Source organism: Castor canadensis, chromosome 10, assembly GCF_047511655.1.
Source record: "Castor canadensis chromosome 10, mCasCan1.hap1v2, whole genome shotgun sequence".
Taxonomy (NCBI): Eukaryota; Metazoa; Chordata; class Mammalia; order Rodentia; family Castoridae; genus Castor; species Castor canadensis.
This window is the reverse complement of record NC_133395.1, coordinates 15,508,064-15,522,429: the sequence shown is the minus strand read 5'-3', so window position 1 is coordinate 15,522,429 and position 14,366 is coordinate 15,508,064. Positions and strand designations below refer to the sequence as shown.

Here is a 14,366-nt window from a genome sequence, read left to right as displayed (position 1 = left end):
TGAAGTATTTATATATACATAAGGAGCTACATGGTCTGAGGATAATTTTATATAATATTTTAAGTAATTCTGTGTTTGAAACAAAGTTAGTGCGTGACTGCACTAACTGAAGGGACTGGAAGGGTCTTTGTTTTCCTCCAAAGGAATGAATGCTGGACCTCTGTTTTGACTATGACCCATCACACAAAATCACGTGTGGAATTTTCCACTTGTAGCATCATGTTGGTGTTCAGAAAGTTTTGAATTTTAGAGCATTTCGGATTTCAGAGTTTGGTTGTACAGAAGCTCAACACACAATATCACTGGCACTACAGAACGTGTTTTGGTTTCTTCGTTTTCCAGAATTAATATTACCAGGGTTTATCTTTGGGGCAAACAGAGCACTTAGAAACATTCATCATATCATTACATGTTTTCCATTTACCACATTTAAAATGCAGATTTCAGCTCTGTACCTTGGATCCACATTCGCTGTTGCTTCATCAATAATCAATATCCGATTCTTCTTGAGAATTGCCCTGGCAAGGCATACTAATTGTCTCTGTCCAACACTAAAATTGGATCCTGATTCTGCTAATTCAGTATCCATCTTACCAGGAAGATCTTCAATGGCTTCTTTAAGTTGTACCTGTAGACGTAGAAAGAACAATATTTTTCTAAACAAGAAGTAGACAAGCCTCTCTGATATCAGAACTTTGAAGTTCTTCTTCCTGGAAGACTTATCTTATGTGACACATATCCTCATGACATTGAGAGCTCCCGTTAATGCTGTTAGAAAGGTGGCAGCATCTATTCAGAACAGAAATCATCTCACTTAAAAGAACAAACTTAATGGATACACGGTCCTTCTCTGTTATCAATAAAGCACAGGCCTAAGTTAACACTGCTGGTGCAAATTTCATTAAAAAAATACACAGTATGTTAAACAAAATTATTCTCCAGGTAACGAAAAGCAAAAAGAAAAATTCCCCTTCTTATTTTTTAGTTAAAAGGTAATTGCAGAAATGTATAGAGACAAAAAGCAGAAGAGAATGGTGATTACACACCTTCTGGAGGATTAACTGTAAAAGAACACAAAAGAAACTTCTGGGGTGACAGAAGTGTTCTAAAATGGGATTGTTGTGATGGCTGCATTACACCACACTACAAATTTACCAAAGTCACTGAATCACACTTATGAAAGGGGCATTTTCTGGTCTGTAAATTATAGCCCAACGAAGTTGGTAAAAAAACATCATCTCAGTGCCCTGTCACCTAACCTCCCTTAATGCCACATGACCTCCCTCAAGAACCCCTCCCAAGAAGCCATGGAAATCTTTCAAAAATGAAGCTCTTTCTTACAACATGCATGGCATCTCTATAGAAAAGCTAAAAAGGATTGTTACAGTTGAATCGAGTTTCCCAAGGGATATTTTGCACAGGAGGTAGTACACTAAAAGGAAATTAAAAACAGAAACATAACTGCAGGAAGTATGGTTCTCTAAAGGTAATCCTATTGGTATTTTACCATTTTGGAAGACTTTAACCAACTACAACATTTTAAACAAGTTCAAACAATGGGAACCTGTACCTCAAACATCAGGATCTCTGAATCTTCTTTCCAAAGTTTAATTCCGTATCACTAAAGCAGTCAAGAGCATGTACTTCAATATCATAAATGTTTTGCAATGAATGACAACACTACAGGCTGTGGAGTGTTTATATTAATCTATTCTTTAAAAAGTAAAGTGGGGGGGGGCAGGAGGAGAAATGACCCAAACAAGGTACACACATGTGAATAAATGAATAAAAAAAAAAGTAATAAGATGATGTGAGACTACATTAGGTGAGGGTTCAATTCAAAAAATATTTCTTTTGTAGAGGTTTTATAGAACAAAAGTCAAACTCAGGTTATACTTGAGAAATGCTGAAGAGTAAAGAGTCAATACTCCTAAGATGAAGAGATCAGCACATTGATGAGTGATGGCCAATGAGCAATTACCATCAAACAAAAAACCAATGGCAAGTGGAGAACACTTCCATGTTGCCCTAAATTGCTGAAGCACTTCTATGACATGCTCGAGTTGTGTTCACAGTGGCCAACCCTAAGAAACGGGAATTTGGAATTCATATTAAATATGGTGTTGGTACTTAGTGCTAGTGTGAAAGATAGGCAAATATGAAAAATCTGAGAGTATAAGCTTTGGACTGTGGTGCAAGACCTTGCATCAAAAATTACAGAACAGATGTCAGCTTGGTCAAGCCCCTCCACTACAACCAAGAGGACTTACTGGGTTCTATTCTTATGAGACAGATTTGCCATGGTGATAGAACTGATCGAAAGGTGGCAATGGCAAGGTTTTCTCTGCTTCCCTTCTGAGAGGACTTTAGTAATATGGTACATGCAGATGGGTCTTTCTTAAGATCCATAATCATACTTTGAAGGAATAGTCCCACTGACTAAGGTGACATTCTTATTGCTTGTCTGGTTTTCATCCTTCTTCAGGTTGTCCATATCTACCTGAAGAGGAATAAGGGTTTTGAGGTGACTATCTCTGCACATGTTTTCCAGAAAAATGTCTTCTGAAACTCTGTCTTCATTTACGAAGCAGGAATAGTCATGCAAGTGATACACATGTGAAGGTCTTCTGTTGTTTTATCATGCATTCAAGTATGATTACATATTAGAATGGAAAAAAAAAGAGGCAACCGAACATAGTAAAAGTGGTAAAGGGGAAGTGTGAAAACATTTGACAGTGGCATTATATCACTAACAAATTTCTTGAGTGAGCTAAGTATTATGTTATATGGAAGAATGTTCCTGTTGTTAGAAGGTATATATTTACATATTTCTTAAATATGCATTGCAACTTAATGAAAATGTCTGTAAGGTAACTTCAAATGGTGCAGTAAAACTTAGACCCTACAGGAGAGGAGGCGGATGTGGCAAAACATTAGCAATTGGGGGCTCTAGATGAAGGCTGTGTGTTCTTCATACTACTCCATCACCCCTTCTATGATTTGGAGTTTTTAAAATAAAAATTGGACCTTTGACTTCAGACAGCCTAGGCTTCAGTCTTGCCTGGCCCTGCCAACTAGGTAAGTTCCTGAACTTTCTCTACCTTAGCTTCCCAGCCTGTGAATGAGATATAATAGTTATAGTCAAGATGGCGTGTCTAACACCGCTGGAGTCTAAAAGGAGTCAGTGTGGGTTAAGGTAAGCGCAGAACAGTACGTGCTACAGAGTTTGAGAGATCAGTAGATATTGCATATTAGTAACAATGCAATCATTCAGCTCTCTTCATGACCTGCTTTATTTTTCTTGATCGCATTTATCAGTACCTAACTTGGTATTATGTAGCACGAGCTTATTTCCTGTCTTCTCCACAAGAATTTAAATAGGGCAGGGGGAGGTGGTGGGAGTGCTCTGTCTGCCTCAATAACTACTACATTTGGCTGGGAACCTACAGTTCCTATGTAACAAGCTCTCAATAAACATTTGTTGAATGCATGATTGAAGACACAGCTCATTTCCTGACATGCTTGTTTCTACAGTTAGAAAATCTGTATGGATATATAGTTTATATAAAATACCATCTTCTTACTAAATGTTATAAAAGGAATAGATTCCTCATAAAATTACTTGGCCTCAGGATATGATACGTATAAAGCATTAAAAACCCAATTTCAGGGATACTGAGCCAATAACAGTATTCTAAACTATATGTCTCAGCATAACTAGTACTTCGGATTATTTTTAAGCTTGGAAAACAGTAAACTGTAACAAAACTGGAATACACTGAACTTGTAAGGCAGGCCGACGCTATCATCCTAAATGTTTTCCAAGTCACCCACTGTGTGCACTGATCTACCAGTGCCAGCACCCCTCACAGAAGGCTAACATGGACATCAGACCCTTTCTACATCCTGTGGAGCTGTCTGACTTTATGAAAAGAAAGGCTGATGTGAGCTAGAAAAAGAAGGGAGACTGAAAAGACATCAGCAGATGGAGACAAACTCTTACAGAATAAAGGCAGTGGAAAATGAGGTAAAGGGGTCTGCGTTCACCAAAATCCATGGCCTAGGGGAGGTGGGACTGCAGTGTGTGGAAGAAGGGAGGGCTGAATGGCGTAGTTCCTGCTGTGTGTGCTCTGACGTCCGGATTTCTTTACCTTGTCTCGTGTGTCCTGATGGAGATGCTATCAATGCTGTATAAAACTGGATGATTTCTTCACTATCTGACATGACGTACCCTGCTCATAATTGTAGATCCTACTACTCCCGCTGTTCTACACCGAAGAAACACACTGCTGACTCCCTTTCAGTTTTACCCAATGTGATCTTTTCACTCATCACTGCCGTTTTATTTACAAAATTAGTTTTCTAGTAAGATTTCTTCTACTCATAGCTGACTACTTTTCAGTACTTAAGGCAATGTTCAGCATATTTTAAAAAATAAAATAAGGGCTGGTGGAGTGGCTCAAGTGGTAGAGTGCCTATCTAGCAAGTGGGAGACCAAGTTCAAACCCCAGTACCACAAAAAAACAAAACAAAACAAAACACACCAAACTAAAACAACTGAGATGAAATAAACAACACCCACAGGACTGCTGCCCTTATGAATGCCAAAGCTCCTTTTCTGTCTCTGGCACAACCCTCTCCAAGGGAGAAAGGAGAATAAGAAATAGAACCTTTTAAAACTATGATTTATTCTTTTTACTTGAAGTTGTGAAAGAGGTAAAAATAGTGCTCTTTTAAGGAAATCTCAAGCCAATCCCAGGGGCTGGGCTCCCCTTTCCAATTGGTATCACGTGATTAGTTCTGGGGATGGAACCCAGAGCATTACAACTGCTAAGCGTACTCTCTATCACTTAGTTACTCCCCAGCCAAGGTTTCAGTTTACGTTAAAGAGAGTTGCCAAGGTCACTAGGCCTCCTACAACCCAATGAAGAACAGGATGGCCAACACTGGTTTGGATAGACTGGGAAGAAAGCCATAAAGACTGCAAGTAGAAGGTGATACAGAAACTCAGAGGAACTAGCCACCCCACTGGAGTTATGGCCCAGAATCACTTGCATGGTGTATCCCCAGATAAACACACACAGCATCATGCTCACAATTCCAAAGAGGCAAAGTACACATTCATCGTTAGAAGACCCTGAGATTCTGTGACTCCAGGAAAGAATTCCTGACCTCCAAAATGACCCCGACCTCCACACCCTTGTGGCCATGGAACTCTAAACACTGTGATGAAAACCTCCCAGTGCTTCAATGACTAGTGTCTCAGCCTTTTCTCCCCATCCAGAGGATAAAAGATACTAAGTGTACTAGAAAAAGCTGGAAGATTCAGAAAAACTGAAAAGAGAAAAAAATTCCACTCATTGTTTTAACAATCCTCAAACAAATAAAGTGGACAGTTCGGTGGCAAAATTTCTTAGGTTCAGCTTTCAGAATATATGTGTGATTAAAAACAGCTGGAATCATATTAAAAATACAATGCTATACCCTGATTTTTAGAAAATCTATTCAATCTTTCACTGAAAAATACACAATGTCACAAGGAATTCCTAGAGAAAGACAATGATGGTTTACTTCTCAATTGCTTCTGGAATTGAGGTCAACTCCAGAAGCAATGCACAGAAACCATACTACACTATAAGGCAGGCCTTTCAGCACAGTCATTTATTTTGATTCACATGGAACTCTAAATGGGGTTGAAATAAAGGTAGACCTTACTAGTACTTTCTACCATTCCACCACCTCATTTTCAGAATTCTGAGAAGCCACTAAATTTTAATTCTGGCTACTACAGTTGAAATAAACCTAAGTTATAGCCAAGTTCTCAGATGGCTTTTGATTGTACTGTCTCCCGATGAACTTTCTTCATTGTTCATGGACTGGTATGTTTCTAAAGTAATTTTACTATCTGAGAATTGGGGAAGAGAAATCTAAGCTCTGAAAACAAATAGAAAAAGAATGTACTAATAATTCCTGTTCTTTCAGGTGTGCCACCACTTTTCCTGTGAGTTCAAGAGCAGGGGGATTGTCTTATCTTTCTCTACCATCATTGATGGGTAACTGTGTTCCCCACCTCTTCTCTCCTAGTATTTCACCACAGAAAAACTCAAAAACTCAAATGAAATCAGAGGCCAATTGCTTTTCAAGTAGGAAGTGGTGAAGTAATTGACCTAATTTAGGAAATTAAAATCCCCAGAGTTGCTGGAAAGCAGGGTGGATGTGTGAAGACTCAGTACAGACATGCCTTCAGAAACAAGAATTACTGGCAGGAAGTTGTCGGGCCTCCAAATTGGCTTGCTCACAGAACCCATCTATGTTAAAGATTTCAGAGCTAGCCCTGAAAGGGTGACAATGACAAACACTGAATCAAAACAACAATAACAATGGTGAGGAACTGATCACTGAGATTTGCGGTTACTTTTCTGAGGTGAAGAGATCAAGCACTCATCACGTATTTATTAAATGCTTGCTTTTGAAAAGTAAAAGACTGAGCTGGGTCCTATGAGGGATTAGAAGTCTAAGATACACTTTCTGTCATTAAATAACTTAGAATTAATTTGCAGAGCTAGGGTGAACTTGCAAAGTAATTCGTATTAAAACATAAAAATCAAACCACCTTAATAGTCAAAATTATTTTCCTACAAGGGCAAGGAAATTCAAACAAGTGGTCCACAGGAATCCACTACACAAATAATAGCAAGTCTTCTAGAAATGAAGGTACTGGTATAAAAACTTAGCAAAGACTCTGGGGTTCTCATACCTGAATTCACTCTGTAGCATTAAAATGACACATCTGCCAATACATAATTACTATAATCTAATTGTACAATTTAACTTTATAAATACTTTCCTATAAAACCTTAAAGCATTTTATATCATTTATCTTTCAGGTGGCAGTGAAAAACTTACTGTTTCCATTTCTTATTGTATTTCCTAGATTCTCCCTAAGAACAGAGCAGTAAAAAAATGTTGCAAGAAACTTAGTCACTAAGAGAACTTGAACTCATACACACATCTAACTTTGTGCTCCTCCAAGGACAAATAAGATACGTACCTGGCTGTGTGTGTCAGATTATAATAAAAAAGTCAAAAAGAAAACAGAAGACATTTTATTTTTGGTTTTCATCGTCATCATCAACGTGTACAACTGAAGTGCATCTATGTCATCAATGTTCTCCAGAATGGTGAACAAAGTTAGTTAAACCAATAAGCTCACTACAGTTACCAGAAATGCTGCAGGCACATGTACAGGGACACTGGTGTTAACAGAGGGTAATCATACTCTATAAATTACCTCTTTCAGAGCATTCCACAGTTCCTCATCTGTGTGTTCATTGAAGGGATCCAGGTTCTTCCTCATTGTTCCAGTGAACAAAACAGGTTCCTGGGTGCCCAAAAGAATGAATGTCATTGCAACAGGCTTTTTTCATTTTATCCTGATGCTAACTTTTAGAGTAGAATTAAAATACAAACAAATCAGATTTTGATATAACTACTCATTCTAAGGTTGCAAATGCTTATTTACAAAATGATATCTTCATTAATTTTCCATTGTACAAACTGTGACCTCCACACCCTGCATGCTAACAGAAGAAACTATCAGATACATTAAATTAAGAAGAAAATGAAGAAAAAGCAAGTTCGGGGCTTTAAACATGCCTTCTTGGTAATATGTGCTGAAATAGAAAATACAAAAATACGTTTATTTGAGAAACTGTACATCAACAGAATGACAGCAGTAATTATCGATTTCAATGTGTAGAAAATACCAACAGCATAATTAGTTGAAGTTTATGCATCAAAGGCAAATTGTTAAGTATTTTCTCTACTGGTAAAACGATCTTCTGGACGGGGTGGGGGTCTCTCCAAATGCCTGAATGGGATGCTGTGTTCTTTGTCCAAAAGGGATGTCAACTATTGGGGCCAGTGGCACCCCCACTCACACAGAGATGGCCTCTGATGCTACATCAGCTAATCCCTGCATTATCTTGTCTGTGCATCAGAGTTGTCTGTTTCACTGAACCTCATTATTAACTATAAGAGCAAGGTGACCTGAAACCCATTGTGAAGCAAGTATTATTATTAAAATAATAAAATCATTTTAAATAGCTCTTCCTATTCATCTGCTGCAGGAGGAGCTCACAATTAAATCACTCTTAAAATACACCCTCCTTCCAGGTTTCAAGAGAGCATCTAATATGTGAGCTTAGGTAGGCTGTGCACAGCTTTTCTTCTGGAAGGCTCTTTCAACCCAGGCCACAAAGACATGGAGAGCACCCAACTGGCTGCCTTCAGTGAGGGTGGAGAACCGTGAGGTGTACAGGTGTGGGAACCAGAGAAGCATTGTTCTTCCCCTGGCCCTGGAAAACTGCTCCAGGGACAGCACCCTTGCATCTTGCCTGATCTTGGGGCTGAGCCGCTAATGCCTGAGGAGAAAGACAAGGGGAGAGACTTTTCTCTAGCCCTGAAGAAAACTGATACTGTTATTCACTATCTCAGCTTTAGGACTGGTAAGGGAGAAATGGATGTAGAGGGCCAATGGTATGCCACCAAAAATACCTATCTCTTGCCAAAATTCCAAAATTAAAGACATTAAAATGCCATTTTATTTGCACAAAGTTAATTAAGTGACTAATATGCCTCAAAAGCATTGAAAAAAAATCACTGGTCATATGTTTCAAAATGACTACTGAATTGAACTGAAAAGTCTCAAGAACCTCAGGTTCCACACAAAGACTAAACAACCATCTATGCACTGGTAGAAATTTCTTGTTAGGGGAATAATCATTCTACTCTTTTCAGATTTAAAAACAAAACAAAACTTACTATCAGGACCAACTCCAAGATTCTAATAAGCTAGAATTATATAAGGTTAACAGAAGGTTATATAAGGTCTACAGAAGAGATGAGGCCAGGAATGGGGTAGCTGCTACCCATGGTTCCTCCCCTGTGGATGTCCCTGTCACCTTCCCACCAACACTCTACACTGTGGGATCTGAGATGGGTGTTTCAGAAGATACAAGACACCAGAAGAGGACAGGATAAACAATCAGCTTTGAGCACACGTGGAGAAACGTGAGGTGGTCTCTTTGCTTGTAACAACAGATCCATTTCCTCATCTAGGATGACCTATCATTACCTACCTAAACTTGTTCTTCCATCAGGAAAGCAAAATCACATCTGGTAAGAGATCTAGGGTTTGACAGGGTGTCCTGCTGGGTTTTACAAAGTACCATCTTGAGACATGGTCCCTAAGCTAATCTATGAAAAAATTGCTTTGCACAGACTATTCTTCCTTGTTAAAGATGCAAAGGTTCAAATCCAATCCCCAATTTTGTGATCAGTGCTTCGTATCTGTCAACCCCCATCACCTTCTTCTCGTCAGGAAACTCCATTTTTGTGGTGGCGGGTGGTACTGGGGTTTCAACTCAGGGTCTTATGGTTTCTACACAGGTGCTCTACCATTTGAACCATGCCCCCAGCCCTTTTTGTTTTAATTATTTTTCAGATAGAGTCTCATGCTTTTTACTCATGCCTTGCTGGACCACAATCCTCCGACGTATGTGTAGATGGCTTTACAGGTACAGGCCACCATGCTCAACTTGTTTATTGAGATGGAGTCTTGCTAAACTTTCACTCAGACTGGCGTCAAACTATGATCTTCCCGATTTCTGCCTCCAGAATAGCTGGGATTACAAAGTAGCCAACACGCCTGCCCAAAAACTCTCTGACATGGATGTGTGTGTCTCTCACAGAACTGGGGATTTTTGTGAGACCTGTGAGTTGCTCACTCTGAGCTCCTGATCATCCACAGCTGCTTTTTGCTAAGCTCTGAACACTGACCTCAGACAGCAGGCCTTAAGAAGGACTTGCTAATTATCGTCAAGTCACTACTGCCTGGCATAAAAAGACAAGCTTGAGCATTTCCCACCAAAATAAGAGTCCACACTTAAATCTATCCTGCCAACTTAAAAGGAAACATTGGGTCATCAATCACTCTTGTTTACTTAGCAGTACTAGAAGAAAACAGGTTAGTAAATAAGAGCATTCTTATCTAGTGCACAGGTAAAATTTCAATCAAAACTTATTGAGTGAGAATGATCTAATAAAACGTTAACTGATTGAGTCTATATTTTCCTTAAAAACGCCAGGCAATTTGTTCACAATGGTGTTTTACTATGCCAATGTGTTTTATGTATGGTGTTCATTTTGGTTTCTACTCATTCTACTTTCATCCACCTGCCAAATAAGAGTCCATTATATTATCTTCAAAAGGTAATAAAAGTACTCATAGTGGAGACATACTGCGAGAGGAGATAAGGGTCAAATTAATTATTATTTCTGATAGATATTATTATTTAAAATGCCCACACCTTCATGCAATGAACTTAATAAACCAACCTTGTAAATCAGTGTTGTAAAAATGTTTGCAAGCAGAACATTCCAGTGTGGGAATTTATGGGAGGACATACAACCTTGTAAATATACACAAAATTTATTAGGCTAAGTATATTTTTTCTGATGGCCCATGTTTTAATAAGAGCTTTATTTTAATTTCTACAGTTAGCTGGCATGGTACAGTTAGGAGAACAACTGCTCCTGTTCTATGTCATCATTTAAATGGAGGACTTGGAGCAAGCCTGCTTTTCATCATGGTAAATTCACACATTTCATATCCTTTGGGCCGTATGCAGTAGTTTAGTTTTTCAAACTCTCACTAGCATGGCACATGTTCTTATTAGGCCTGTGACCCACAAGCTGCCACTCTGAATCAAAGCATGTGAGGTAGTAAAATGATAATCCCTTGATACAACTGCAAGCTGAAAACTACAGCCTTACAAGACATTTTATATAGACTGACTAGAAGACAGGCCTCCATTATCTCTAGAAGAAACTCTACCTACTAACCTTCAGGCTTACTTGACCTGGGACCAAGACAGAAATGCTTACAAAGTAGCAACTCTAATCTACAAACCCTAATCTTTTTTGGGTACCAAACTAGGAAACATCCCTCTACTAAAATATGTGTTCAACAGTCGCTACTACTGCTGTTTTCCAGTCCCCCAAGTTCTCCCTCCCCCCCTTTTTAAGGGGCACACATCTCCCGCTTTCAATAATGAGGGAGTCACCTGGAGTAACTTTAAATCTTGGTTTCTTTTTTAAATCCTGTAGCCTCTGAATGAACCGATCATCATGCATTTTTAGAAGAAAAGAACATTGTTCGCCAACAAAGGAAAAAGAATTTAAGTCGTGTAAAGTCTTCTTTAACTACAAAAAGGTCACTAGCTCTGGGGAGCAGTGCCACAGGCTATAATGAAGACTTCAGTGTGCAGAAACAAAGGAGGACTGCATTAGGCTGGGATCCAATTGTATTTCTTCACGAGTAACAGCATACCTACCCTCCTTTTCTCTTTGAGTTTTGTTCTCAGAAAGAAAGGGAGGAAAAAAAAAAAAAAGGGAAAGCAAACCAGGTAATCAAAAAGGAGTACTAAAGAGACACAGCTCTGGTTAACCTTTTCAACCTACTGAAGAAAACTCAGGGAACAGAAAACCAAAATAACAGAGTAGACTGTTTCAAAAATACCTGGCTTTAGTTCTGATTCAAATTTTAAAAAATCTAATAAGTATACAAAACAAATCTGTTTCATCATGATGAAGATAATCACTCACTGCTGCTGTGTATCAACCTTCAGGTGGCTTCACAAATGGTAAATCTGCATGGGGCTGCTCTGATAGAAGAACATACAGTTGGCTCTAGTGTAAAGAATCTATCCCCGAAAGTTTTCCCAGGCTTTCCAACGACAGACAAATCCCCCAGGGCTGCCTTACCCCGGGACCCTCTTGTCCACCTTTCAGCCACCTGTTCTTTTGAGGAAGGGATTTATACAGCACCTTCATGGTTTGCTTATTCCTGAAATTCTGAGTATGTATCACGGATTGCCTCTTTAGGACACAGTGCTCTTTGAAGAGACTCCAGGACTGGGTCCTGACTGTGTTAGTCACCCACCCCATGCTCCTCCCCTGGTCCTTAACCCCAAATTCAAGATTGCCCATGGCAGTTTCAAGAGGGAACAGCTCAGAAGAGGGGACAGGATGATATCCAGGCCAGAAGGGGCAGACTGACCAGTCACTCACACACGCAGCACTTAGTTTCCCTTTTGCTATACCTGCTTCAGACTTAACCTTCAAGTCACCTCGGTGACAGGCTTTCTCTGCCACTTAGACCTAGTCTCTGAAAGGGTTCTGCACACTGGCAAGCTCAGGCTTTGAGTATCTGATACTCATTGGCCCGGGACACAGAAGTGAACCCCTGCCTGTAAAATGATTTTCTTTTAGCAATGTCACATGAATTTTTTTTGGTAAAAGAACCCCAGCAAATAATTTGGTCCTTCAAAACCGCCTATCTGTGCCAATGTAGGACAAAGCCCCAGGAGAAAGTATCTTTTGATTTTGCCCTCTTCTCTGGTTATGAGTTTTTCTTTTTAAGTGCGGCAGATAGAAAAACAATGGGTAAAATATCTGATGAACCGTCATTCAGTGAAACATTCACTGGAAAGAACTTCTAAAGTCTGACAGTGCTCAGTTCTCCCATCCAAGTACTAACTAGGCCCAACCCTGCTTAGCTTCCGAGACTGGACGAGATCAGGAGCATTCAGGGCACCATGGCCGTAATGACAGTCCTGAGTTCTGATGCTACTTCTCATCAGCTGTTGGCCTCAGTTAAGTTCCGAATCCTGGAGCCTCAATTTCCTTTCCGGAACACAGGGATCACCCTTCCTGCCTTGAGGGTGTAACATAACCGGGGCTCCTCGGCCCTGCGGCACAGGACAGCGGGGGACAGTGTTTACAAACTGCAGGTATGGCCTGCATGGATCGTGAAATCAATTTTGTATTGTCTTTTCTATGAAGTAGAATAGAATGGATGTAATAGGAAATAGTGGGCACAGAGCATGGAGTAATGATGCTTTGAGAGTTTTGTTTCTGTGCACGTGACTGGGCACACAGCCCAGGATCAGGATACCATTGCTCTTGGCCGTGACAGGTGACACAGCTTTAAAGCAGCAGACTCAGGATCTGGTGTAGAGAATTCCCCTGAATTCTCTGAATCCTGGCTCTCCTGCTAAGTGAGTTCAGCTCTTAGTGCCTGTGTTTTTAACGCTAGCGAATGAGGGCGACAATAGAACTGTTGGGAGGGTTAAGTGAGACGCGGTAGGGAAAGGAGGTTCAATGTGGAGGAGCCCCCAAATGTGAGAGATTATGACTCCTGGCGGAACACAGCACGGGAAAAGAGACAGCCCATATCCTCTGGAAGAGAGAAAATGGCAAGGAATGTGGGCAGGGCTAGGAACAAAATGGCAGGGAGCTTGGGGGCAGGGGAAGCTGCAAAGTATTAATAGGTACAGAGCAGTGATCAGGAAGAACTGGCAAGAACCAGCTGGGAGGAAGCCAGGAAGCAAACCAAGGCAACAGTCCTACTTTTTTTTCCTCAAGGGAAAAACTTTAGCTTTTTCTGTCGGGTTTTACCCTAGAACAAGTGGGGGGCGAGGGGCGGGGCAGCGAGGAAGGGAGAAAGTGGGGAGAGAAGAGATGTTGCTGCTTAACTATTTAAATTTATATAAATAATTTGGTTTGAAGAAAATCACCAAGGATCACAAAAAAACAAACAGAAATTAATGTGCCAAGTCCTTCCAGAATTTGCTACCATTTTTACTTACGTAGCCATCACACCTAAAGGTCAGTGTCCTAGTTCTTAATATAAAGTTACTGTTTATTGAACATTCCAAAGAGCCAGGCACTGGGCCACCTATATGCTCTCACATGGTCAATCCTTCATGAGGTATCTGTGAGATAGTAACTACTGGATCTGGTTTAAGGACAGGGATGAGGCTGGAGGGTCAGATGATGTCACCAGTGTCTCATCTCCCAGGAGGCAGAGAGGGACAAGAATGTGGGTTGAGGCGACACTCAGCACACATGCTCTGTGAAGTCTGTACCGGGCTTCCTTGGTCCCTCTGCGTGTTGCCCAGTCTCTTCAAACCATGCCTCGGAGACAAAGGCATATAAAAGTAAAAACTAAGGGTCCTGTGTTTACAATGCTTGGTAATCGTGATCTGCATGGATACAAAGCTTAGCACTGTTTTGTAAGTATGCTCTCTGGAGTAGATACATACAGCATTTGCACAAAAGGAGGGTGGGGACTTATGGCACAGGACCAAAACTTGGTGATGTCAAGGTGTATTTAGTCTTTGCTCAGATGTGCTTCCAAAACATTCTCGGCAGAGCCAAGAATTCTCTAACGCTATTTCTTTATTTAGAATTCTTTTATGTATAGAAGCATACAGCTATTTCTTATTAAGAAGCATTAAGAG

General features: G+C 40.2%; 1 protein-coding gene across 7 annotated transcripts in view; it reads right to left on the bottom strand.

The window, feature by feature from the left end:
• Window positions 1–14,366, bottom strand: part of Abcc4 (ATP binding cassette subfamily C member 4 (PEL blood group)) — a 229,483-nt gene that overhangs the window by 21,932 nt on the left and 193,185 nt on the right. For all 7 annotated transcript variants that reach the window (XM_074043133.1, XM_020183142.2, XM_074043129.1 and 4 more), the window contains 2 exons: window positions 7,292–7,381; window positions 456–628 (listed from right to left, as the gene is read on the bottom strand). In XM_074043133.1, coding sequence (XP_073899234.1) covers window positions 456–628; window positions 7,292–7,381 — 263 coding nt within the window. The remainder of the gene's footprint in view (window positions 1–455; window positions 629–7,291; window positions 7,382–14,366) is intronic.